The sequence below is a fragment of the Hippopotamus amphibius genome, chromosome 10, assembly GCF_030028045.1.
Source record: "Hippopotamus amphibius kiboko isolate mHipAmp2 chromosome 10, mHipAmp2.hap2, whole genome shotgun sequence".
Taxonomy (NCBI): domain Eukaryota; kingdom Metazoa; phylum Chordata; class Mammalia; order Artiodactyla; family Hippopotamidae; genus Hippopotamus; species Hippopotamus amphibius.
Window position 1 is genome coordinate 31,751,866 of NC_080195.1, and position 26,351 is coordinate 31,778,216.

The window sequence follows — 26,351 nt, forward strand, 5'->3', positions numbered from 1 at the left end:
AGGTTAAGTGCTGGGTAATAATGAAGGAATATGACTAAGGCAATGAGAAGGCAAAGATCATTTGTGCATTCCCAGGAAACAAATACTTCTTGAGAAATGATGATGTTGTTTGGCGAGCTAGGACCACAACTTGAAACAAAGTTGAAACACCGCTGCAAAGCATGGAGGTTAGGATGCAGAACGGCTTGTCTCCAAGGATGTGAAAGATGTTCTTGGTAGTGTCTGGATGGTAGACTCAGCGATCCAAGACTGCACAGGGTCAGACCATGGGCATCAGCTAAAAGAGAGCTGGAGGGTGACGTGTGTGGATGGAATGAGGCTGGAAGTAGATGGTGACAGGAAAGGGCTCCTCCACTGGGGACTTTTCCATTAAGGGCAGGAGGTGGAGGACGTGAGCTGAGAAAAGGCTGAGTATAAGGGCTGTTGATTTACACCCCTGGGCGGTACCACATCTCATCAGGTAGTACAGGCACCAGCCTCAGGGCCCAGGGGCTTTCCAGAACCTACTAAATGAACTTAAAAGGAGAATTGGCTTCAAAATATGGGAAGCAAACTGCAAAATTGCTATTGCTAAGTGTTTAATTAAATGTACACAAATCGTATCATGTCAACTTCATTAATTGTTAAATTTAGTGCTCATAAAAGTTGCATTACATTTAGAAAACAGTTTGTATGTTAGATATGCCCGCTTCCCAAGAACCCCTGAGTAAGCACAATGGTTGTCAAGAAATCGCAGTCAGTTGTAGATGAAATTACTTTCTCATAAACAAGTGATTTAAAAAATACGATTAGTATAATTCTTTCAAATTTTTATAATAGAAGTATACTTAATGGGGAACATGAGTAGTTATTAATATATTTGGTATAATACTAGAAAAGTTTCCAGGAGCCTAGGGCAGCGATCTGGGAGAAGGAGGAGGGATACAGGGAAAGGAGAGGTCAGGGCAAAGGGGGAACCCTAACCTCTTACCAGGAGCAAGTTAGAATCTTCTAGTAACCTTGACACTTTCTCCAGCTTAGGGATTCTTAACCTATGTGTGCCTTGACACCTAAAGACCCCTTCTCAAAATAATCTTTTTAAATGCATAAAGCAAACTGCACAGGATTAGAAAAGAATCCAATGGTAGTGAAATACAACCAACAAAGCATTTCACATTTTTGTAATAAAGAGAGTAACATATATGCTTCTTTATAAAACAGCAAGGCTAGTTTCATTTCATAGTGGTGATGAGCATTAATGATATTGCAGGGTATCTTCAGCAGCAGTGATGTGGTTTCAAAATATTGGTGTTTTTTTATTGGTGTCAGGAATTGCTACCACTGTATTACTACGGTTTGTTGCTCACATTTATAATTGAAAGAAATACTAAGTTTCAAGATAGTGCACATAAAGATGCAATTTTTCCCCAAGTTCACAAATCTCTACAATTCTGCCCACAGACCCTTGAAAGTTCATGGATCCCTGGTTAAAAAATCATGCTGTAGCTTCTACGCAAATAAAACGAACAGACAGGGAAAAATAAATGGTATAAGAAGCAGGGCCAGAAATTGCTGGCTGACTCACAGGGACCTCAAATTCAAAAGTGCTCCCCCAAATTTTCCTTTCCTCTTTCTAAACTACTTCATACATTCTGGCAGAATCTATTTCAGTTGGCTTTGGGTTTCATCTATTGCAACAAAACCTCATTTGAACAGTACTGGCCTCAAAGCTAGAAGACAATGTCAGAAAGGGGTAGGGGGATCAAGAACAAATTGTAGGGACTTCCCTGGTGGCGCAGTGGTTAAGAATCCACCTGCCGATGCAGGGGACATGGGTTTGAGCCCTGGTGCAGGAAGATCCCACATGCCTCAGAGCAACGAAGCCTGTGCGCCACAACTACTGAGCCTGCGCTCTAGAGCCCACGAGCCACAACTACTGAGCCCATGTGCTGCAACTGCTGAAGGCTGCGCACCTGGAGCCTGTGCTCCACAAGAGAAGCCACTGCAGTGAAGAGTAACCCTGCTTTCTGCAACGAGAGAAAGCCCACGCAGCAACGAAGATCCAACACAGCCACTAAATAAATGAATAAATAAATAAAAAATATTTTAAAAAAAGAACAAATTGTAAAAGTAACTAAAGGATAAACGACATACTACAGAATTTGCAAAAGGTTATGAATGTTTAGAAAAGATGGACATAACCATGTAACAGGGAAGAGTTGGATCTGTTTCTTTTACTTTAACCTTTGCTTCCCATTGCTTTTGTTCACTGAAAGGATACTGTCTATACACAATGGCCTGCCTCGGGGAACCCTGCCCCTCTGCCTGAATGTTAAACCAAACATCCTGACCCTGTCCACCTGTGAATGGCTGCAAGAAAGAAGAAATTAACACATCCCCTCCCCGAGGCTGGCCATTCCAGGGGACATTTGCAAATCTTATGGCCTTTTTTACTTTACTTCCTCAGCTCCTCCCCCTCTCTGTTCTATAAAAGAAACTGGCATCCAAACCCCAGTAAGACGGTTGTTTTGAGACACCAGTCTGTCATCTTCTCAGTCTGCCACCTTTCTAAGTCATCTTCCTTGCCCCAACACCTCGTCTCTGATTTATTGGCCTGTCATGCGGCGAGCACAGCAAGCTTGGACTGGGTAACAACCCCATAGATAATCAACCCTCCCTAGTAACTTAAGTCATATCAACCAAATAATGAAATTTCACTTTTGCCTACCAAATTAGCAAAGATTAAAAAGATTATTAATATCTAATATTTGTGAGTATGAAGGAAAATGGACACTTTCATACACTTGTAGTGGGAGTAGGAGTCAGTGCAATCTTGCGCAGGCAATAGGGCTGTACTACATACCAAAAGGCTATCAACAGCAGTGCTTGTACAAGTGGACCAGATTATAGGGAAAATGTTGATATAGCACAAATATCCATTAATAAGAGATTGATTACATAAATTTCAGAATACTCATTCAATATAGCATTTAAAAGAAAGCGTTAAAAATAAGATATGTGTTGTGTTGTCATAGGAATTTGACTAAATTATTTTATGACATAAAAAAGCAGGACACAGAAATTACCTATGGTGTGATCCCATTTCTGCCCTCACAACACATATATGTATTTTGTAGTTTACATATAATTCGTATGTAAATATTATATATAGCTTATATAAAAATAATATGTGGTGGGAAGTTGCTGTATAAAAAAAGGGAGATCAACTCAATGATGGGTGATGCCTTAGAGGGCCGGGACGGGGAGGGTTGTGGGGAGTCACAGGAGGGAGGGGATATGGGGATATGTGTATAAATACAGCCGATTCACTTTGGTGTACCTCAAAAGCCGGTACAAAAGTGTAAAGCAATTATATTCCAATAAAGAGCTTAAAAAAATAATATGTATATATGCATATGTACATATGTGTATAGAAATGCAGCTATCAAAATACTTCAAAATATTTTCTATATATACATATATTTCCAGATATAGCAAAGAAGAGAAACCAGAAAGGACCTCTATCATACAGTTAATGACGACATCTCTCGGGGTGGGATTTTAGTTTCCAACCAAAATAATTAAATAAGTAAAACAATGTAGAAAATAAGAATCACTGTATCTCATTTTATAATCAGAAAGGGAAATAACACAGATATTCCTGTTTGACAAAACGTAACCTGGTTTCTGAGTCCGCCAAAGGCCAACTTCTTTAAAAGGAGTCTTTGAATAATTGAGCTTTTTCGCTACTCGACAAGAATTAAGGGCTTTAAAACACTTGCTTAATTGGATCATTTCAGTTAACACCTGAAAGCAGTAACTTGTTATGACAGCTGAGCAGGGAGCCTCCTTCCTATTTCCTAATGGCCCCAAGATGTCAGGCAGAGGCCCCAGACAGCTGATCCAAGGTTGCCCTGGCTGAGGGTCTCATGAAGCACTTCCTAAGTGCCAAGAAATCGGCTTGAAAAGTAACAATGCTTTGCACAGGCAGAGGTCTGGCTCAAATCCAAATGTCATTTTCTTGTTCATTTATTCCCTCACTGCCCATGTGCTAAGTACCTGGGATGTAAAAGGAAATAACATATTCCCTGCCCTTTTGGACCTTACCATGGAGAGGGGAGCCCTTAGTAAAAAGGAAACACACACACACACACCAATATATTCCACAAAACAGAACGCGCAGGAGATCCAGGTGCTGGTGGTCTTCAAGGTGCATGTGCTGTCTGAGCTGGACCATGAGTGAGAAATGGGGTTCTCAGGGCAAAGAAGAGGGAGAATGGCCATTCATTTCTCAGAGGGTGACCAGCTTTAAAAAAGGAAAGAAGATGCGTGCTGACTGCTTCCAGGAACAAAGAGAATGTGACCTGACATGACTCAGCCCCTGGGTCAGTGCCAGGGGCTGAGTCCAGAAGGCTGACGGGGTGGGATAATGAGGGCTCATCAAGGGTCCCCTTGGAGACCATCCCCTACTTGGGACCGAGGCTCCTGGCGCTACAGGTTCAGATGTTCCTTTCTCGCAGGAAGCAGGAGGGGTTGGTGCACAGTTGCGTCTGCTGCCCCCATTTCTATATTCAAACGCTCCAAGGACTCTGGGTGCCTGGCCGGTGGAGACAGAAGACAAGCCTGCTGGGAGACGGGAGCTGGAGGCGGCGTGAGGGTGAGGAGGGTCCAAGGGTCACGACCCTGCTGCAGACCCCCAGCTGGCTTAGTCATCAGGCTTGTGTGTTTCATTCCTTGTATGTTTCCATGAACGATCAGGGATGCCCCGCTCATCAGTGTCCCAAATGAAGTGAAAAAAATGTGAAAAGATGTACCCAGTGCCCCCCCCATTTCTGTTCTAAGTGAAAAAACGCATGGGGTCAGACCCCCGTCACCTCGAGCACCTCTCTGTAATGTAGCCCCCGGGCCCCGCTGAGCTGTAACTCACACATGTCCCTCCACGTGAGCGACTGCGCACACCCACACTGGATACAGGACCCCTGGCACGGTTCAAGAATTGCATCTTCACGAAGGTGAACTGGGAACAGGGAAAGAAGCAAGAGTGAAATCCTTTGTCTGCACTTGCCCTTGATATCTTGCAATTCCTACTCAACTTGGAACAAAAATAACAAGTGAGGCAAGCCCTAGTTAGGCAGCTTTTAGGAGGGGCTACCGGCACTCTGTCAAGAAGCTTAGGTTTTATCCTACAAGAAAATGCATCAAAGGTAGATAAAGAAGATGGGACAAGATCAGACCTAGACACAGGAAAGGCAATTCTTGTGACAAAATTTATAGGCTGGATAGAAGCAAAGACAGACAGAGAACAAGGGTGAGGAGGCAGAGACATGAGGCCAAGTGGGAGTTGATGACGGCTTGATCTCATCCTGAAACAGCAGGAAGGAACCGAGATGGGGTGAGCAGGGTCAGACAGGGCAGAGTCACAGGCTCAGAACGTGGCAGGGGGGCGGGGCCCAATGTATTTCAATAGTTTGCAGCCTGAGAAAATGGAAGACGTTTGGTATCATTAAATTATAAAAGGACATATAGGAAGGGAAGCAGGTTTTCATGGGGAGGAAAGATAAGTCCATGAGGTCTTATTCTAGACTGAAAACACCCAAAAGTCCACAATCTGAGACCATGGGGCTCTATTTGTAATATATAAAAGCAAATCACCAGGCAGTAACACAAGGAAGCGGTATATGAAAATGTTTTCCCCACACTCACATAATTGCATTTCCCAGAACAGAGAGAGATTTCTTCATGCTTAAAATTTACTTTTCTGAGCAAAACAAAAGAGTAGGGCGCATCAGTCATTTGCACCTTAGTATCAATGAGCGTATAAATGAGCGTATAAGAGCGTTTCGCGAGCCAAGGCCTGGAGGAGAGTATCTGAGGGTCAAGCACAGTGGCCCTGCGACGGAACAAAGGTGCAGAAGGAGAATTACAGGCAGCCTGCCCTTTGGTACACACGATGCCCAGAGCCAGAGCTGCCGGGCAACGCCCCTTCATTTCCAGCCAGAGAATGTTTTTATCCTACACCCGTAGGTCATCAAAACCACTGTCCTTCCATCCCATGAGCCAGAAGGTAAGAAAGCAAGGGGACATTTCATATTTCTTAGTGCCTAACATTCAACTTGCCCTCTTAAGGATAACAAAAATGGACCATTTGGTATCATTTCATGGAATACTGAAGTAGTAAAATGCAAAGAAAAATTGTTCTATCGTTGATTTTATCCTCTACCATGACTGTGATAGCAGCCAGCTAAGCCTCCGTACACAACATACTCCGATCTTCCTCCTCCTCTGCCTGCTTCCTCCACGTGTCCTCTGAGGCCTCACTGTCTTCCCAGCAGCAGGTCTCCAGGTTCCTGCCCCTGCCCTCCCCTGTCCTCCCCTCCTCTCTTCCCCTCTCTTCACACGCTCTCCCTGGAGGCTCTCAACCACACAGATCACACACACACACACACACACACACACACACACACACATTCACACACCTATTTCTCCATCCAAATCTCTCCTCTGAGCTCCAGACACAAATCGCCACTCCTGGTTGACATCACCTCCAAAATGTCTTAATCGCTCCTCAGAATCAATATGTCTAAACTAAATGGCTTTATGCAAACCTGGTCTTCTTCCAGAGTTTTCTCTCCATAACAACTTCTGCATCAACTATGTAACAAACCAAACCAAAATGTAATGACTTGAAGCAACAACTCTTTCCCTAGTCTGAGATTCCACAGGTGGGCAATTTGGGAGGGTTCAGCCGAGCGGTTCTCCTGTTCTGAGCCAGGCTTGCCTTGCCTGTTCTCCGCGTTGGCAGTCGGCTGTTAGTCTGGTTCTGAGGCTTCTGACGGCCCCAACAGGGATGCCCACACCTCTGTCCTCTTGCCCTCCTGTCCTCCAGTCGGCTGGCCCAGATCGGTTGCCAGAATCCAAGAGATCACAAGTCTCAGGGCAACGGACACGTGTGTTTCACGTCTCTACTTGCGATGCATTTGCTACCATTCCACTGGCCAAAGCAAACTGCCTATTTTAGCCCCAAGTCAGGTTGGGAGAATGATGCCAAAGGGCGTGCATATAAGGAGGTAGAAACCAATTGGAGCCCTTACTACACTCAGCTCTCCATCGCTGAAGATGTTATCTTTACATTCTCTCATAATATTCACTTCTGATCTCCACCTCCTCTGCTCCAGTCCAAACTCCCCTAAACCTCTACAACAGACCCCTGGCAGGTCCTCTCGCCCCGCTCTGGGGCCCCCTTCAATCTTTCCTCCACGTTGCGACAGAGTGATTTTCAAAAGCCAGATCTGATCACTTCAGTCTCATGGCTTAAAATCCATGGGTGACTCTCATTCAACATAAAATAAAAAACTTCTTTCGATAGCTTTTACATGGAGCCCTTGGTCATACACGGCAGGTTACACCTGTTTTCCCAGTTTCACTATTAATAGTGCCCTTTCACTTGCACACGTGTCCCCGTTGGGCTGGGGGTTGGGATGGTCCGTTACATCGTTAGCCTTCCCCTAAAGCACTAGGGGTCTGGCTCCTACTCAGTGACCTTTCTGGCCTCTTCTACGACCACACCCTGTGTTGTTCTGCCCCAGTCATGCTCACCTTCTCTCCATCCCTCCCCAAACTTTCATAAATGTGTTTCCTGCTCCCTGGAATGATCTTCCCTTACCTCCTTACCCAGTGAATACCTATGCACCCTTCAGATGCCACTTAGGAATCACTGCTCAGAGAGACCTTCCTCCAACTCCCAGACAGGCCGTCTCCCCTAATGAGCTCCCCCCGGCACCACGCTCACTCACCACAGCGCTCATCACGTTGCCGTTTTCAGTCGAGGGCAGGGGGACCTTGTCTGGGTCTGGCTTTGCTCACCGCTGACTCTGTATCTGGAATTGGCACTTATTAATGGCACTTATCCAGATGAATAATTACTGTATTTGAAAATGAAAGAAATATTTGCCCAGTTTATTTATGAATCATAATATTGGTTTCCAGAGAGGACTTACATCACATCTGATGAAGGTCGGAAAGCAACAAGTGATCATTTAATCCAGACAAAGAAACAATCTAGGAATCTTTAGTGACCGGTCCAGGCTCTCTCAGCCTCTCTTGAAACCCAAGTGAAACACAGCCAGGACTCTCCTCTTTTCTTTCTAAGTGACAAGACTTCCACAGAGAAGCCTTAAAATCCCTTCCAAACTCAGATATTCTTTGATTATGATTTAATGTTACTTTTGTCTTGATAGCGTTCTGGTTTTTCCCGTCTCTCCCCTTTCCTTCTCCTGTTTGCATCATTAGCTATGAAAGCAAAGAACTACTGCCCAGGATAGTATGTCACAATGTTCAAAGTAAATAAATAAATAAATAAAGCAAAGTCTGTGTGGAGAGAGGGAAGGACAAGACAGACACACTCACAGCCCTTGTGTCTTGGTGTTGAGGAAATTTCAGGCCGTAATCCCATCTTAAACTTTTCTGTTCTCCATCATGGCAATGGATATAATGGGTAATGAGACATCAAACAAACTAAGTTGTCAATTTGAGGATGTGACATCATGACCATTCATTACTGGGGTTGCTAATGCCAACCGGTGACCTTCTAGGATTATGTATAGCTGAAATGTGATGAGGAAATGTAATAAGAAAAGGTCAACCATCACTCCATGCATCAAGGAAACAGACTTTTTTTTATTTTACAATAAAATACCAAAAATTAAAAAAAAAACAACAACATGTCTTACAATACATATTCAGTGCTTATAGCCCAAACTCTAATGACTATTTAAACTACACAGAGGATAATATTTGCTGAGTTCTTAAGTATTTGAAGCCATAGACATCCCTTGAAAGGTCAGCTGTAAAGCCCAGTTAATAACTTTGAAAGAAAAATGCCTTTTTCCATCAGGAATTCACAATAAAAATCACCTCCTTTTCTACATAATTTTTCTTTTAACTATACTTGGCAAAAAGACAAAGTTAATAGAGGAATTATACCCGATTACGGGACTATTTGGCTATACAACATCACAGATCGAGAGGAACGGCCCCTGTTGCAAGTAGGTAATGGACCTGCACCATCGTTCACATATGTTTCCAGAGAGAGTTCTGATGGGGCTTCAAGAATGACACGCTTAAACAGCCTCATTTTTAATATCTATTGAAGTCGCTGCGCCGTGACTGAATAATGTCACCCGTGAGTGGGAATACAGTACAAGTAACCACACCACGCACGTGGCTGAGGGGTGTGCATGCTGTCACCCCAGCTGTTTCCAAACATCTAACTCTCTCCTGCTCAGACTCAACGATTGGGGCCGGACAGTGGCCAAGTCATGAGAAGACGAGCGTGTTCCTCCAAGCACAGATCTGATGTGCAAATGCCAACACTGTATTTTTTACGCTTTGTATTTGATGGGTTCCTTAGAACAAGAATGTTATTGAACACTGCAGTATCTCCTCTCGGTTTGTCTAGGTCCATCGCCATCACTTCGGGCTCCTACAGAAAATATATCTCTCAGCAGCATTTAGTTCTGAAATTCAGACCATCGAATTTCGCCACTAGCTCATTGTAATCATTCTGGCGTGTGTTCCCCACGCCCATCAAATGTAGCAGCAGAAAGACACTCAGCATCATCCAGGCTATTAGAAAGGAGAGATGGTAACAGGCATAGGGCATCTCTCCCCTACCAGGCCCTGGGCTCCCTACTTCACATTTGCATTATCACACGTATTCTTACTAGTCCTGAAACATACGAGTTGTTGGCACCATTCTTCAGATGAGGAAACTAAGCCTTAGAAAAATTAAGAGACTTGACCATGGTCACCCAGCTAGCAAGTGTTGGAGGCCAGATTCAATGCCAGGGAAGTTCCCAAAGCCTAGGACTTTTCCTCTATGTTACACCGAATCGGGTGGCATCACAGCATCTAACCCCTTAGATTTTTCAATAGGTCTTTAAGGCCATCAACCCTCAGTAGGGACCTGAGAGGAAAAAAAACGTGACTGGGATGGCCCACCAGACATTGCCCTAGCCCACGGCAAGCTCTGAGTGGACAATTTCCTTGAGTCTCTCCCATAAAGAATATTTTCTACAGGAACCTAGCACTACCGATGTCACCAATATATTAAATAGCTGAGCCGGGAGTGAAAGAGTGTTCTTAAAAATAAAGAAAGTCAATGCATCAAAGGCTGCCACGGGGAGGTGGGAAGATGCGAAAGGTCCTGGAATTAGATGACCTGCCCTCGAACCTCCTTTACCTTATTTGTAAAACGGGCACAGTAAATGCTCACATGAGAAAATGTTCTGAGAATGACATAAGCACACATGCACAGAGCTCCCAGCACAGTCTGTGATACGGGGCAGGTGCAGGAGAGAGGTCTGCTGGATCCCAGTCCAAAGAGCCATTTTACTGCGAATTAGTAAAACCCAGCCCATCATCCCTGTTTTCAAAGTGCATTTTGCAAGGCTTTCTGGCGTTTATCAGGAGACATCCATCACTGTCACAGCATGACCCGCACCAAATCCAGGTTGTATGAAGTTATAAATGTATCTTGTATTCCAATGTCACAACCCCTTGTCCAGTGTTAAGGCAAGAAGAAAAATATACATATATTCCTAAAAGAACACTTCAACCTGAACAGAGCCAAACAGTCACAAGCCAGAATGTAGTGAAGAAAACAGACATCTTTGTTCTGCAGGAATAATATTCTCAGCGTGAGGAATGCCCAGAGGTGACGAAGGAGAAACAGAACGGGCACAGGGGGTCACATAATGGGATGACAGCAGGCGTGATTTATGACACGGCTGCGTGAGGGTGCAGACTCACAAGGCTATGTAGGACAAAGCAAGGAAAGGAGGCAAGATGCCCTCACACTCCTCCCTGCAGCCGGGGAAGAGATGATAAATGGACCCAGACATGAGGGAAAGAAATCTGATTAAACATGAGTGATACAATTTTCAGGATAGGGTTGGGATGTAAGAGAAAAACAAACTGACGTTTTGTGAGATTCTAGCATGTTAACCAAGGACATCTATCTATCAGGGGAAAACCTGAGACCGGGAAGACATACTGGAGATACAGACGCCTGAAAAGAGGGGACACAGCAGAAAGGAAGGAGAGAGCTGCACATCCCAGCTGCCACGTGCCAGTGAGTCACCACTGTGCCTGGGGGCTCCTGTGTGCCCCTGCTACCCACCCCCAAAAAAGCCAACATAGAAACTAACATTTCAGAGCAACACAGAAACTAACGTTTCAGAGCTGAAGTCAGCTGAAGAGCGATTATCACAGATCAAACAGCTCTTTGCCAACCTGTGGTCACCCAAATTCTGTTACTCAAACTACCCTAAACAAAAATATCTTTTGATTCATTTTCAAGGGCCCACGTGGGGTGCAAAGTGAGAGACACACACTAGGGAAGTTGACCCATACTCTCCCAAGTCTCAAGGTCACCCAGGAAGCACGCTCAACCTCCTCAGCCCCGAGGCAGCAGCAGACTGCCCTCCAGAGAAGGACTTCCTGACTATCAGGTCCCTCTTCTCTTACGGCTGAAAGAGGTTTGGGATCTGGGAAGGACGTCTACCTCTGTCAGCTGCACAGCAACGCCTGCTCACACAGCCTTGATTTCTGGTGAAACAGGAGTAAGCCTCAAAAGCAGACAGGAGAAGGCAGGCAGTGCCTAGCAGCAAAGGTGGCCAGTGAGAAGGTAGCAGGGTTTGCCAGGGGGTAGGATGGAGTCAAGATGTGCAGATCTTCATCAGAAGCACCTGCCGGAGGGACCAGCTTGTGCTATGACAGCACGCCCTCCAAGGACCCGCCTCTCCCTTTCTTTGGGTTTTTCCTATTTGAACATGACCCCCACGGGACCAAGAACCCGGTTAAGAATCTTGTGGAAACTGTCCATAACCCTCAGATTTTCTTGAACAAAGCCAATTTCACAAAGTACTATTTTAAGAAGGTCACGTTGCTAGGTATGTAATTAAAGTACGATTTCATGGAAATGTTCTAGAAGATTTTCTATATAAATGATAATTTTCATTAAAACTATCTTTTAAAATCACAATTTTTTAAAGAAAAAACAACGGGACAATAGTGTATTGTGAAGATGTGAACAATCATTTGTGGAAGCCCTCTATGTGAGGTGCTAAGGTACAAAGGTGAGTAAGCAAAGCTCATGCACTCGAGGAGTCTAAAAGTGTGCTCTCTTGGTCCTACCACCTCTGTTTTTTAAACAAAGGAAGAACGGGATGGGCCCCCTGGGATTCACTGGACCTAAGCCCCAAGACCACATTTGAGCTGTTCCCACATTTTAAATAATCCCAGTCCTCCTGCTGGAGGTACATTATCTAACCACTGCCAACTTCTGCATCCCTCTGGAAGCCCTCCAATAACTTCCTGCCGGTATCCTTCACTTAGGGTACCAGGGTTCTGGTACTGTCCTCTCCCCAGCCCCTCATTTGGTGACTGTCTTAAACTCACTCAACACACTGTCCAGGCTTTGGATATCAGCACACCAGGAGGGCACCTCTAGCCCGTGCCTCTGTGGGCTTCCCCTCCTAGCCTGATCCCTGGGTGGCCTCACCCTCCATCAGAGAGGTAGAAAGGCTTGATTGGGAAGAAGCTCTGAGGACAAAGTCCCCCAGTCCCTCTCCCTTGCTGCCCTTACCCCTTGGCTGGGGACAAATTCACCCCTATGAGAATTTAGCCCTGCTCAGCCTGGATCCGTGTGGGAAAAGGGTTTTCCTCACATCCTTCCCTGCATCTCAGCTCTTCCTGCTCTCTGGGTCACAGCCTCAAGGTTATTGCGTTTATGAGGGTGGAAGCAGGGGCAGCAAACATCCAGTTGTGCAAATTCTAAACTTGGGAGTCGTTCTGAAACAATCATCTATTTCACACCCATTATCCACTTCACCAGTTTTTACCTACAATTGTCCCTCACATCTATTTATTTCTCATTTTTCTCTGCTGCCATCACCCTTATCCAAGGCCATACTCTTTCAGTTGATAAAATTTTCACATATTGAGGTGTGGGGAAGTCACTCTGGCTTACACATGATTAAACATGAACTGCGTGCTAACTAGAACAGCCCGTTTGTGGCTATCAAACCTATTTTGTACATCTGCTTTAATTATTAAAGAAAAGGGTGCACTGACCGGAAGTAAAGAATGTCCACGTTAAAAATAAAGATAAAATGCCTCCCTTCCTGGGAAGCAGACGCTGGTCCTCCTTCCGTGATAAGACGTCCTTCCCAGGTGCCAAGGCCATACTGGCTCCCTGCGTACACGCTGATCTGGTTTTTTGAAAACCTAAAGGAATGTATTCCTGACTTGTTGGATGTTCTTTGTTCTGACAAGACATAAAACTCTGCTGAAAACCATGCTTCTCCGGAGCAGTTTCTCAGAGTTGTCTGAGAGGCTGTCTTCTGCGCTACAGCCCTCAGTCTGGCTCAGATAAAACTCTTTTCTATTCCTGTTATAGGTTGTTTGTGATGCTTTTCGCCAACACAGTAGACAACTGAAAATCTGATACCTGACAGTTCGAAGAAGAGGAGACTCTTCCTTCCTTCAATTCATTCTCTACGTCTCGCTGCACGGCTTCTACTTCTAAGCACCAGCCTCGCTGGCTTTCTTTTGATTCCTTAAATTGCTGTGATTTCCCTGAGCGCAGAGGCTTTGCATATGCTATTCCATTTGTCTGGAATTCTCTCGCCTCCCCTCAACACTCAATGCTTACTCATCTTTCAGACACAGCCCAAGCCTCACTTGTTCAGAGAAGACATCCCTGATCCCAAAGACCTTATGGTTTCCCAAATTCTATGCTTTCCCATTATGTTCCTTCATTTATATATTGGATATTTATATATACTTCATAATATACATATATATTATTTTTTAAGTTAATGTCTATTTCCCACACTATCCTGTAAACACTCAATGGAAACTGTATCTGTTTCATTTACTATTAAATTCTCTGCAATCAACACAGCATCTGACCCTTGGTAGACAGTCAATCAACATGAAAGAATAAATAAATGAAGAATACTTAGTAATTCAGAGCTCAGATTCGAGATCCAATCTGCATGGTGTGTGTATCACTTACATGGTGTAGGATTTTGGATATGGTACTTGACCTAAGTTTCAGCCTTCATATCCTCTTAAAATGAAGGCAATAAAGATTCCTACTTGCACTTGCAAAGTTCAAATGAAATATCTACTGAGAACTTAGTAAAGGGCCTGACACATAAAAAGGGCTTAATAAGTGGCCTGCTTAGGAGAGAATATATCCAATGATAACACTAAAATAATGGGATAACAGAGTACAGAAGGGGACCACAAGGCTTACAGTAATCAAACACCCATGATGCTACCTCCACCTGAAAAATATTACTTCCATAGCTGTCATTTTAGGGAATTTTTTCCTCTCCTCTGGATCAGATTCTAGATGGAAGTAATAGCTATGATATATATTTTAGTATACATGAGTTTCAGAACTAGAGTCCCAAGCTACAGATCTAGTCTCAGGCCTAGGAAGTTGTACACAGCTCAGGTGCCATACTACACATTCACATCTGTGTTTTCATTTAAATTATCATCTGTGTGTTTGTATGACAAAAGTTTTTACTCCACTATTTGGTACAGTTGGAGAGGAAGTACTAGAATTTTCAGGACATATCACTGATTTGTAGTAACAAGAAAAAAATTCTAATACAGGGCTGTCTCAGAAAACTCAGGAGTTCTGGTTACTCTCAATTCAGTTTAGTGGAAAGATGGAAGAAGAAACAAACCACCCCCCATCATTTCTACAGAGTCACAGGCTTCAAACGGATTCTTACAACATAACCTGTTCATAAATTTCAATCTATCTGTATTGAAAGAAAGCAAAAAGCAACAAAGTTCGCTCTCGGGGGTTAGGAATGATAATTCTTTTTTCTCTCTTTTTCTTTTTTTTAAGATTTATTTTTTTGATGTGGCCCATTTTTTTAAATTTATTTATTTATTTATTGGCTTCATTGGGTCTTTGTTGCTGCACGTGTGGCAAGCGAAGGCCACTTTTCATTGCAGTGCACAGGCTTCTTATTGCAGTGGCTTCTCTTGTTGTGGAGCACGGGCTCTAGGCACAAGGGCTTCAGTAGTTGTGGTACATGGGCTCAACAGTTGTGGCTTGCAGGCTCTAGCTCTAGAGCACAGACAGGCTCAGTAGTTGTGGCGCATGTGCTTAGTTGCTCCATGGCGTGTGGGATCTTCCTGGAGCAGGGTTTGACATCGTGTCCCCTGCATTGGCAGGCAGATTCTTAACCACTGCACCACCAGGGAAGTGCCAATGTGGCCCATTTTAAAGTCTTTATTGACTATGTTACAATATTGCTTCTGTTTTATATTTTGTTTTTTTGGCCCCAAGGCATGTGGGATCTTAGCTCCCTGACCAGGGATCAAACCTGCACCCACTGTATTGGAAGGTGAAGTCTTAACCGCTGGACCATCAGGGAAGTACTTCTTTTTCCCCACAACCTTCAAACTACTGGGCCCTAAAAAAAATGAAACTCTGGAAAGGAACAGAAGACAAGGCAGCTTTAGAGTCTGGAATATTCCAAAGGGATCATTCCTGTGAGTAGGGAGATATACATCCAGAGGGGCAACAACCCACGTCTTCCTTTGGCAAAATCACCCACTTCACATGGGGTTGGCTGACATTTCCTGTGTGGGACAGAGAGTAAACAAGGTAGGTTTTGTGGGACAGTCCCCCACCGCACCTGCTCGATTCCACTCTGTGATGTGAGGAGAGCTATAGACAGTATGGAAAGCATGGCTGTGCTCCAGTAAGACTTCATTTATGAGCATTAGTATTTGAACTGCATGTAATTTTCATGTCATGATGTAGTACTCTTGTTTTGATTTTTTTTCCAAACATTTAAAAAATGTAAAAACCATTCTTAGCTTGCAGACCTCACAAAACAAGCGGTGGCTGCATTCGGCTGGTGGCTGTGTTCTGACTCCTGGCTTAAGACACATAAATAAATACTAACACTTGCACCCACGGATTTCCTAACTGCTCTTCGAGTCTTCCAGATGTGAACAGCGGGCCTGCCCCTAACTGGACGATAGAAGTCATACGTCACACTGCAAAGACCAAAGAATGGAACAAAGAGGCAGAGATTCTTTTTTAAGTCCCACGAAAGAACATTTTACACACACTTTACAGTTTATTACACAGCTTCACAAACCAGAAGCTTGTATTTGAGCCCAGCTCCACTGTCAGAGGAAAGCAGGGCAGTGATTTTAATCCCCGATTATAAAACCATGGCAATTAAAGTTTAGAAACTCCAAAGCTAAGTTGTGAAACTAACATGTAGCAGTGCCAGGGACAGAGTCCCCACTTCTAGCTCTAAACGTGCACCTGGCAGCCACAACATAGCATCGTCGGTAGATGCATCCTTTTTTGTGAATCCCAAGTGAATTCAGCAACAGACCAGGCGAGAAAATGGAAAATGTCGACAAAGCAAATGTCGATATTAGCACAGTGTGTGTTGTACCCTCGTCTACCATCCTATGTCCATTTTTGTCTCCACTGCTGTACTCGGTCAACACTGTCCCCCAAATTCATGTCCGCCTTGGACATGTGACTTTATTTGGAAAATAGGTCTTTTCAGATGTAATTTGGAAATAGGGTCTTTTCAGATGTAATTAATCATGATGACATCACACTGGATTATAATGATCTCTAAATCCAACGACTGGTGACTTTATTAGAAGAGGAGCAGACACCCAGAGACACACACAGGGAAGAAAGCAGACTGGTGGGACTCAGCTGCAAACCAGGCAATGCCAAGCGTTCTCAGCAACCATCAGCAGTGAGGAGAGAAGCGTGGACCTGCCTTTCAACCAGAGCCTCCAGAGGGAGGTCCTGCCTGCACCTTGATTTCAGATTTGCAGCTGTGAGGACTGTTGAGAGAATAAGTTTCTGTTGCTGTAAGTCAACAAGTTTGTGGTCATTTGTTACAGCAGCCCAAGGAAATGAACACAGCCACCCATTAGCACTTTGTATCCAGAAATACCTTTGAATTTTGTTTCCCTGAAGACATTACTCATGTCGAGTCCACCCTTCTTCATTTGCATCGTCCACATCCATCCTTCAACAATCAGCTCAGTGTCGCTTTCCCCCGGAAACGCTGTCCTGCCCATCCTGCCAGGAAAGATGTGGGACCCCTCTCCTGTGCCCAGATGGTGATGATAAAAGAAATGTTCACATGTGGAGGTGTGGGGAAGTCACCCTGGCTTATATATGTGTTAACTTGAATTTTATCCTAACTAGAACAGCCTGTTTGTGGCCTATCAAACCTACATTGTACATCTGCTTGAATTATTAAAGAAAATGACACAATGACCAGAAGTAAAGAATGTTCACATTAAAAATAAAGATGGGACTTCCCCGGTGGCGCAGTGGTTAAGAATCCGCCCGCCAATGCAGAGGACGCAGGTTTGATCCCTCGGCCGGGAAGATCCCACATGCTGTGGAGCAACGAAGCCCGTGTGCCACAACCATTGAGCCCATGTGCCGCAACAACTGAAGCCTGAGCGCCTAGAGCCTGTGCTCCACAACAAGAGAAACCACCACAATAAAGAGTAGCCCCCACTCTCCGCAACTAGAGAAAGCCCGTGCACAGCAAAGAAGACCCGATGCAGCAAATAAATAAATAAATAATATGAAATGCCTCCCTTCCTGGATGCCAATGCCAGTCCTCCTTCCATGATAAGACCCTCTTCCTGGGTGCCGAGGCGATACTGACTTGCTGTGTATGTGCTGATAGTTTTTTTGGTGTGGATTTTTTTTGAAACCTTGAAGGAATGTATTCTGACTTGTTTGATGCTCTTAGCTCTGACAAGACATAAAACTGTGCTGAACACCAAGCTTCCTTGGAGCAGTTGCTCAGAGTGGTCTGAGAGGCTGTCTTCTGGGCTATCGTCGTCAGTTTGGCTCAGATAAAACTCTTTTCTATTCCTATTATAGATTGTTTACTGATGATTTTTATCAACAGTAGCCGGGATGTATGTCTAGGGTAGCACCTATCACACTGTATGAAAAGACACGATCTGCACACTGAACCCCCCACTCGATCCTGGTTTCTGTTGAGGAAGGTTCCATGTCCTTCCATCTTTGCGCCCCCAGCACTTAGTAGATGGTCACCATCTGGCTCCGGGAGTGGCACCGTGAGCCAGTTTGCAGGGCCAGAGGGCATTTTATTTTGCTGTGCTTTCTGTTCTCCCAGCCTTGTCTCTGCCACTGACCAGCTGTGTGACCAGAGTCAAATGACCTGATCTCCATTTCCGTTTGCTTCTCTGCGGTGTTAATGCCGGCTCCTACCTTGCACAGGAGGTGCGAGGATTAAACATGTTTATGTATATAAAGCATTTAGAACTTAGGTAGGAAGCACCTGATAAGTGCCAGTTACTATTATTACTTTGCCCCAGAACAGCACTAGTGTCTGGCTATGGACCCAACAACGGCTTCCATGCCCCCACATAAGGTACAATTTCAAGATGTGTGGAGGGGGACTTCCCTTGCAGCACAGACATTATGAAACCACCTGTCAATGCAGGGGACACGGTTTCCATCCCTGCTCCAGGAAGATCCCACACGCCGCGGAGCAACGAAGCCCGAGCGCCACAACTACTGAGCCTGTGTGCTGCAACTACTGAAGGTCACACGCCTGGAGTCCATGCTCCACAACAAGAGAAACCACTGCACTGAGAAGCCCGTGCACTGCAACGAGGCGTAGCCCCTGCTCGTTGCAACTAGAGAAAGTCTGCACGGGCAGCGAAGATCCAACCCAACCAACAAATAAATAAATAAATAAATTTATTAAAAAAAATAAAAAAGATGTGTGGATGTGTGGAGGAAGCCCAGGAATAGGATTTAGGGAAGCAGGGAGGGTCTTATTCTCGGGCCGGACAACTTTGGACAAGCGATGGTACTCCTTTGGGGCTTATTTTCACCTCTGTAATTACGGGGTGGGAGGGGATTACACTGAGTTGTCCCAATCTGAAATCCAGGATATTTAGGGACCTGTGAACGTGACCATAGAGGTTCTCAAGCTCTGCTGAATATTTCAGACCTAAGGGAAAGCATATAAATATTTAGGAGTGATAAGTTCAATCACACTAACCAAATGTCAAGTTTCTCCACTTAGAAGGAATTACATTAACTCCATGTAAAAACACTGTTTACTTAATACTGACTGGCAATTTGGGTTGGCAGTTACTTATCTTTACAGAATGAAAATAAAAGTAAAATTAAATCACCTTTCAACTTAAAAGTGCTGTTTCCCAAGGAGACAATTTTTTTTCAAAGCACGTGATCCATGAGTGAGGAGACAGAAAAAAAAAAAAAAAATGGACCTTTGGTGAAAAACTGAGGCTCTCAATGGACTAGATAATCTTTCAAGTCCGTTTTGGCTCTAATGCTCAGGGGATTACTGAAAATTTCTCTAAGGCAATCAACTATAACAATTTACTTCGCATTTAATTTTACTCCATGACCTCAGGGGGAAAATGGCTTGCTCTAAAATTTCAGGGGGAAAAAAAAAAACACAGACGATCCAAAGGAGGATTCTAAAGGGTAACGTAGGAAATTAAAAAATCTGGAAAGGCCAGAACAGAAGACAGAAATGAATTTAAGTTTTTAAAAAGCAACAACAACAACAAAAGGTCAAACGACCTGCAGCAGAAATGGCAGTGGCCCTGGGAATAGTAACAGGCACTCGTGTTCATCTGCACATAAATTCAGAATTACTGTGGGTTCCCAGGCTGCCACTACATCGGTTTTAGGGATCACTGTGGGCCCAAGGTTCATAGGTGACCCAGGTCTGGAAAATCAGCAACAAGTTTTCTATTTTCAGAAGCACTCATTTTGTTGGCTATTTGGGGCAGCCATGAAAGTTCTCAATCAGGTAACACTAGGATGCAAACCTCGGCCCCTGGGAGCAGGGAAGGTGGAAGGATGGGCAAGACTGGAGAGGCAAGTGGACCAAAGTATCACATCCTCCCAAGGTCATAGATGCAGGTGGAGAGAGGATCAGTGATAATAGCGCCTGCAGAAAGCACTCTGGAAACAAAGTGCTATAGAGACAAGTTAGCGGGACTTCCCTGGTGGTGCTGTGGTTAAGAATCCACCTGCCAAAGCAGGGACCATGGGTTCCATCCCTGGTCTGGGAAGATCCCACATGCCGCAGAGCAAATAAACCCTTGTGCGGCAGCTACTGAAGCCCACGTGCCTAGAGCCCAAGCTCCGCAACACTTGAGAAGCCACCGCACTGAGAAGCCCACGCACCGCGATGAAGACCCAACGCAGTCATAAATAAATAAATAAGAAATGCGTTAGCTCGGTTGGGTCTTAGGATGAATCTGTACCTTAGAGGTTTTTATCATCACCCCCATTTTACCACCTGTGGAAATAAACACCAACCAAATGAGAACAAGTCTATTTATGTAGAGCTTGCTGTAGAGAGATAGCTGGCCAATATCACCTGCATTTGGAGGACACTCAAAGGCAAGAGAAGTGGGGAAGATTCATCAGGGTAGCTTTCACCTGTGCCCTGATCGTAGGCTGAGGATGTGGGGAAACTGCAGGTGGGCCACCTAGAATGGGACAGCATCTGTGATTGGTTAGAGGTGCATATTTGGCTTTTTCTGGTTGGTCCTAAGCTGGAAACGGGGACAGAAATTAGGGATGCTGTCAGCTCACCATCAAGTCCTGGCCATTCAGAGCCTATTGTCATAGGGGTATTTTCTGACTTCCTTGATTGTTGCTAGAAATAGTGGTCTGACTTCCTATAAGTCTGACTTACAGCAGGCAGGCTTCTGGGCTGGTTACTGCACATCCGTGGATTGGTTTTCTGGACTGGTTGCTGCAGGTTGTGGGTCACGTTTCTATTTTTATATATGGTCTGGCCATTGTTGATTTGTGTATTCAGTCTTTCAACCCTTAGGTGTGAGTCTGTACCAAAGAAAATTGGTCCAAATAGTTACCGATATCAACTCTCAGAGCCCTGGAGAGGGGCTGCGGGTACCTTCCATACTGCATCCAACACATCAAGACACCTAATGAAAATGATATAGTCCCCTGTGAAATGTCCATACAGCCTATTAAGGCAGCAACCATCTCTTGTAAAAAGTAAGATCATTATGCTGCTTTTTCCTATTTACTGATTTGCTTCCAGACCATAATTGTCATAAAAATGATTTAATCAAAAAAACACTGGTAGAGCCAAGTTTTCAAAAGCCAGGAAAAAGTTCTCAAAGGGGCCTTTGGTAAAGAATCCTTGCAAATACTTCTTTCTGTAAAATCCGAACCTCTTCCCCTCTATACACTGACCCCAAGGTGTCTGGCAGAACCGGTGCCTGAGTGGGGCAAAGCATGGGTCTGGCCAGAGTGGCAAAGACCATGTCTTCAAGGTCACCAGCATGAGTGCCAGTGCCCCTTTCTGTTTGCCTGTGAAGGGGAGTTGAATACACCACCCCCCAAAATAAACCACTTTGGCATATTGATTTTTTTGAATAGTTACTTAAGAAACAGCAAGGTCTAAGAAGGACATTCTGACCATCCTTTGTCCCCCTGAAAGTGGGAAATAAATCTCCCATGTGAAAAGGCAGCCTCCCTGTACCAGGAGGTAGAAAGACATCCTTATCACCAAAGATGCAGAATTCAGGGCAGAGAAGCCTGTATAAACAAACCTTGTTACTTCTTCATGAATTTGCTACCGCAAGCCCAAATGCCTTTGTCTTGTCAATTCTTCACAAATTTATTGCTTTTCTGTCTAAAAGGCATGAAAGCTGCTTGCTTTGGTCACTTCTTTGAGTCTCATATTTTTATGGGGCTCCAAAATGTACAAAATTAATTTGTTTTTCTCCTGTTAATCTGTCTTATGTCAGTTTAATGCTTAGACCAGCCAAGGAACCTAGAAAGGAAAGATTTTCCTCCCCTCCACCTGAAGGATCACTCCCTAGGAGTCCAGATATAAATGCAACATCCCTGATTACAACTGGAGTGAAGAGAAAATAACCTGTGTTCAAAGAGCTAATTGTCAAGTGTCCGTGAATCCTATTGTTTCTGACTCTTAGGATTAAAAGCTAAATGGCTACTGAATGAAGGGATACATTGCTGAGTAATTTCAAGGGGACATAAAAAACCTCATTCTGTTCTCCCTGTTAATATACGGCTGATGGAGAACGTGACTCCAGCGTGGCTACAGGATTCTGAGATCACATAAAAGCTGGCTTAGGCCAACCCTCCTGTGGCTTAATAGGTTCTTTTGCTAAGGGTGCCCCCAAGAAAACATCCATCCTCCCCTCCCCACTCCCACCACCTCCATATGGTACCATCCATCCAAGCCCCAAGAGCCCAGCTCACATGCCAGCTCTGCAGTAACACCTTCCCTGGTCGGAGGGCCCCAGCATGACTCACTTCCCCTTTGTCTCCATGGGGCTTTGTACAAATGTTAACAAACACACCTACACAGTGGCATCAGAGCTATTTTTTATACAATGTTAACCTCTCTCACTGTATTTAAGTCTCTCTAAGGCAGGCCTGGGGCTTACGTGTCCCTGTTTCCTCAGTGAGCAGTTAAGATAAACCCACAGCGTCCAAATGAGTCCGTGTGTGCATAGCTCATTTTGTGATGCTTGGATGCTTTGTGAGACGTGGGCTTGGAATCCGTGGACCCCCACCAGCCCTGACACATGCTACCTTTGGTCACATGCAGTTACCTTTCTCTCCCTCTTTCTCCTGTGAAGAACATACAAGTCCAGTTTTTGTCCAGTGTCTTCAATGATCATGTATTAATTTTTAATAAGAAAAGAAGACGGCCATCAATATGGCAGCAGAAAGAAACCAGGATCACAAGCACAGTGAGAGTGTGGGGTGTGACTTCTACACCTGCAGCCTCTCAGTCCTCAAAGGGTGATGAGTTTCTGTGTTTAATTGGCAGTTTTTATCGTGGAGGGCTATGGATGGAGGACATTCCACTCATTAGGAAAAGGGTCCCCCGCAGGGAGGAAGGAATATTTCTCTCAGCGGTCCTGGCCTTGCCCTGGCTAAGGGAACTCCTTTACTCTGACTTGAAACTCTCGGAGCAACTTTCTAATTGTCATCTGTCTTCCTAAGTAAACATTCCCTCAGGGAAAGGTGACACTGATCAAAACCTTGAATATTTTTATTTGCAAGATGTGCACAGTTTTCCTTATAAACGAAAAAAGAGGCCTTCTGTTTTACATACCAAAGGAAACACACGTTATGCAGAAAGCAAAGCATCCCATCTTTCTGACAGGTTTGCCCAAGGTCATGTCTTCGGAAGGCGCCCACCTCCCCTCACCCAGCCTCTGTCTGTTCTTTTCTCCACAAAGGAACATCCTCAAAAAGTCTCCCAACCCTATCCTGGCAAGTTTCGGCAGAAAAAAAGGAAAACACTTGTTTACATGTCATATTTTCTGTAATATTTAATGAGAACGATTTCGACTCACTTAGCTTTCCCACTAAGCTGGACATAATGCAATTCCCAGACCTGCAAAGTTTTTAGCAAACAGAACAAATTACCCAAGGATATCATGTGGTGTCAGATACTCACATTTTCTGATCGGAGCCTCTTGGCAGGACATCCACCATCCCTGGGGTGAAGCATGTAATACAGTCGGACTTTACTGGCATGTTTTCGACTCTGGGAAGAAAAAGCAGAAGCAGATACTGTGAAAGAGACAGCACTGCGAATCCTTGGACACATGACCAGTGACTGCAAATGCCCCAAAGGAACTTTCCTTAGAAAACACTTGAAATGACAAGCTCCTACTGTTCAGCACAGAGAACTATATTCAATAACCTATGATAAACCATAATGGAAAAGAATACTTTAAGAAGAAGATACATATATATATATATATATATATACACATACACACACACACATATGTATATAAATGTATAACTGAATCACTGCTGTACAGAGGAAATTAACACATTATACATCAACTGTACGTCAATAAAAGAATATTAAAACTGAAAAAAGAAAACAAAAAAAGAAAACACGTGTGCATGTTCCTATGGGTCCCACGGGATGAAGTTTCAGATAAGTGACTTGCCCAAGGTGATCAAGCCAATATCATTTCAGGACTGGAAAACAGAGAAAGGTGAAACCATTGGGATCTCTTCATCCGGAGTGAGTAATATGTTTCACTGTCTTCCAAGGTAAGCACAGGTCAGCAGAGGGAGTCATACAAGGATCAACTGTGATGAAGAGCTGGGTCCCCCCCCCCCCCCCACTGCTGCTGCTCTGCCCTCAGGAGCTGGGGACAGCGTCGCCCTGGGAGCCAGGCATGCGCACCGCACCTCCAACATAAGCCTCATCAGAGCTAAGCTCCACGCAAGCAGGCAGATGCAACTGAACAAATAAAGCCCTACCTCCTGCAGATAAGCAGGACCGTGAATTTCTGTCTGTCCTGACTGCTCCATGCCCAGCGTGGAGAAACTGATCCCACCCCCTGCTTTCTTTTTTTTTGCCTTTTCTGGTTTTTTTTTTCTTCTTTTTTTTTTTTTATTGGCATATAGCTGCTTTACAATGTTGTGTTAGTTTCTGTTGTACAACGAAGTGAATCAGCTGTATGTATATGTATACAAATATTCCCTCCCGCTTGGAGTTCCCTCCCCACACCATCCCACCCATCTAGGTCACCACGGAGCACCGAGCTGAGCTCCCTGTGCTCTACAGCAGGTTCCCACTAGCTATCTGTTTTACGTATGGTAGTACATATATGTCAGTTCCAATCTCCCAATTCATCCCATCCTCCCTTCCCCTCACCCCGTGTCCACACATCCATTCTCTGTGTCTGTGTCTCTATCCCTGCCCTTCTTAGTTCTATCTTTACTCCTTTGCTGAGCCAAGAGTCCATCTGAACTCCCTCATCTCTAAACAACACTGCAGTTCTAACTTCCGAATTGCTACCTGAGGCAAGAGGGTGGACAAAAAAGCACCAATAAAAGGGTCAGAAGTTCAGAACCCCAGTTCCAGCCTCTCCACTTTCCAGCTGCGTGATATCGAGCAAGTCATTTACTCTAATTCATTTATAGCCAAAACAAGTCTCACTTTCTCTATGTACAAAATGAATGTGATGATATTTATTAGGGTTTCCATGAGAATCAAAGGAGACATTGTATAGGAAACCCTGCAACCCACAAAATGCTAAACATCCCTCACTGCAGACTGCACCAGTCCTAACTTTGAGTTCTATGTGGTCTCTGCAACGTGAATTCTCCTTGAATCCATTGTACCTGATTCCACATCCCCCATCCTCTTCCTTTACTCAGAGATTATTTCCTCCCTTTCCAGGCCTTGATTCCACTTGTCATTCTTCACAACTGGGTTCTAGCCCATCTCCGGAATGATGTTTTGCCTCCTTGGCTTAGCCACGAAGGCAAAGTGATGTTCAGAGAATACGTAGCAAATTGCATCTTGTTTACAGGACACAGTGTAAATCCTTTTTGTCCAGTTTTCCTCATGTATCACTTTTTTAATTCCTTCATTGTGCCTGGGGCGAGAAGACTGTGCTTCCAAACTGTCCCTGGACACTTTTAAGGTCTTTAAATGGGTATAAAAGTGCTATTGGAACATGAAAAATATTAGAGACATGGAAAAGTACTGAAGTGTGATTTTGAAATGTATTTGTAGCCCTTTCTAGGTTATAGTGTAAGTTTTAATCAAGGGTTATCTGGAGTCTTGTTTGTGGGAAGATTGGTAGGACAGAGAAAGGGAACCCTATATGAACCCTTGTCAGATGGTTTCAACATTATTGTTTAGCGTCTGCGTGTTTTAGAGAGTGACACCGTGCAAACGAGCACTTTTCTTTTTGCAGATAAATACGCTGACTCCTAAAATGTGTACACCTTCTCTACAGGATTGTGGGTTTGAGGAAGTAAAAGGTAATGGTAATATCAGGAATACTGCTATAGTCAAAAAAAATTTTTTTAAAGACGATGTCAAAATCTCCAGGACACTGAACGTGGCCACAGAGCCCAGGCTGGTGAGAGCACACACCGGCAGGTAATTGGTGAAAAGACAAAGTGATAACAGTGTGAGCTCAAATGGGGCTGAAGTAGGTTTTCAATTTTGCGTTTGTTACCATAGAAGAACTTCTTATCACAGTCCCTGAGGCATCAATCTACCCAGGGAAACAATCACGGCAAAATTGGAAATCTCATAATGCACCTTGTTTTGTGGTTGGGTTTTTTTTCTCTTTCCTAAAATATAACATTTCTTTCAAAAAGACTATTTCCAGCAAAGACAGAGTTCACTGGGTTATTTACTTGAAGTCTGACAAAGCTAATAAAAACCCATTAGCTGGAGGAAAAAAGA

The 26,351-nt window shown here is 44.2% G+C and overlaps 1 protein-coding gene across 1 annotated transcript in view; it reads right to left on the bottom strand.

Moving 5' to 3' along the window:
* ZMAT4 (zinc finger matrin-type 4) overlaps window positions 1-26,351 on the bottom strand; it is a 356,647-nt gene that overhangs the window by 213,101 nt on the left and 117,195 nt on the right. The window contains exon 3 of the mRNA XM_057697356.1: window positions 23,577-23,666. Within this exon, the coding sequence (XP_057553339.1) occupies window positions 23,577-23,666 (90 nt within the window). The remainder of the gene's footprint in view (window positions 1-23,576; window positions 23,667-26,351) is intronic.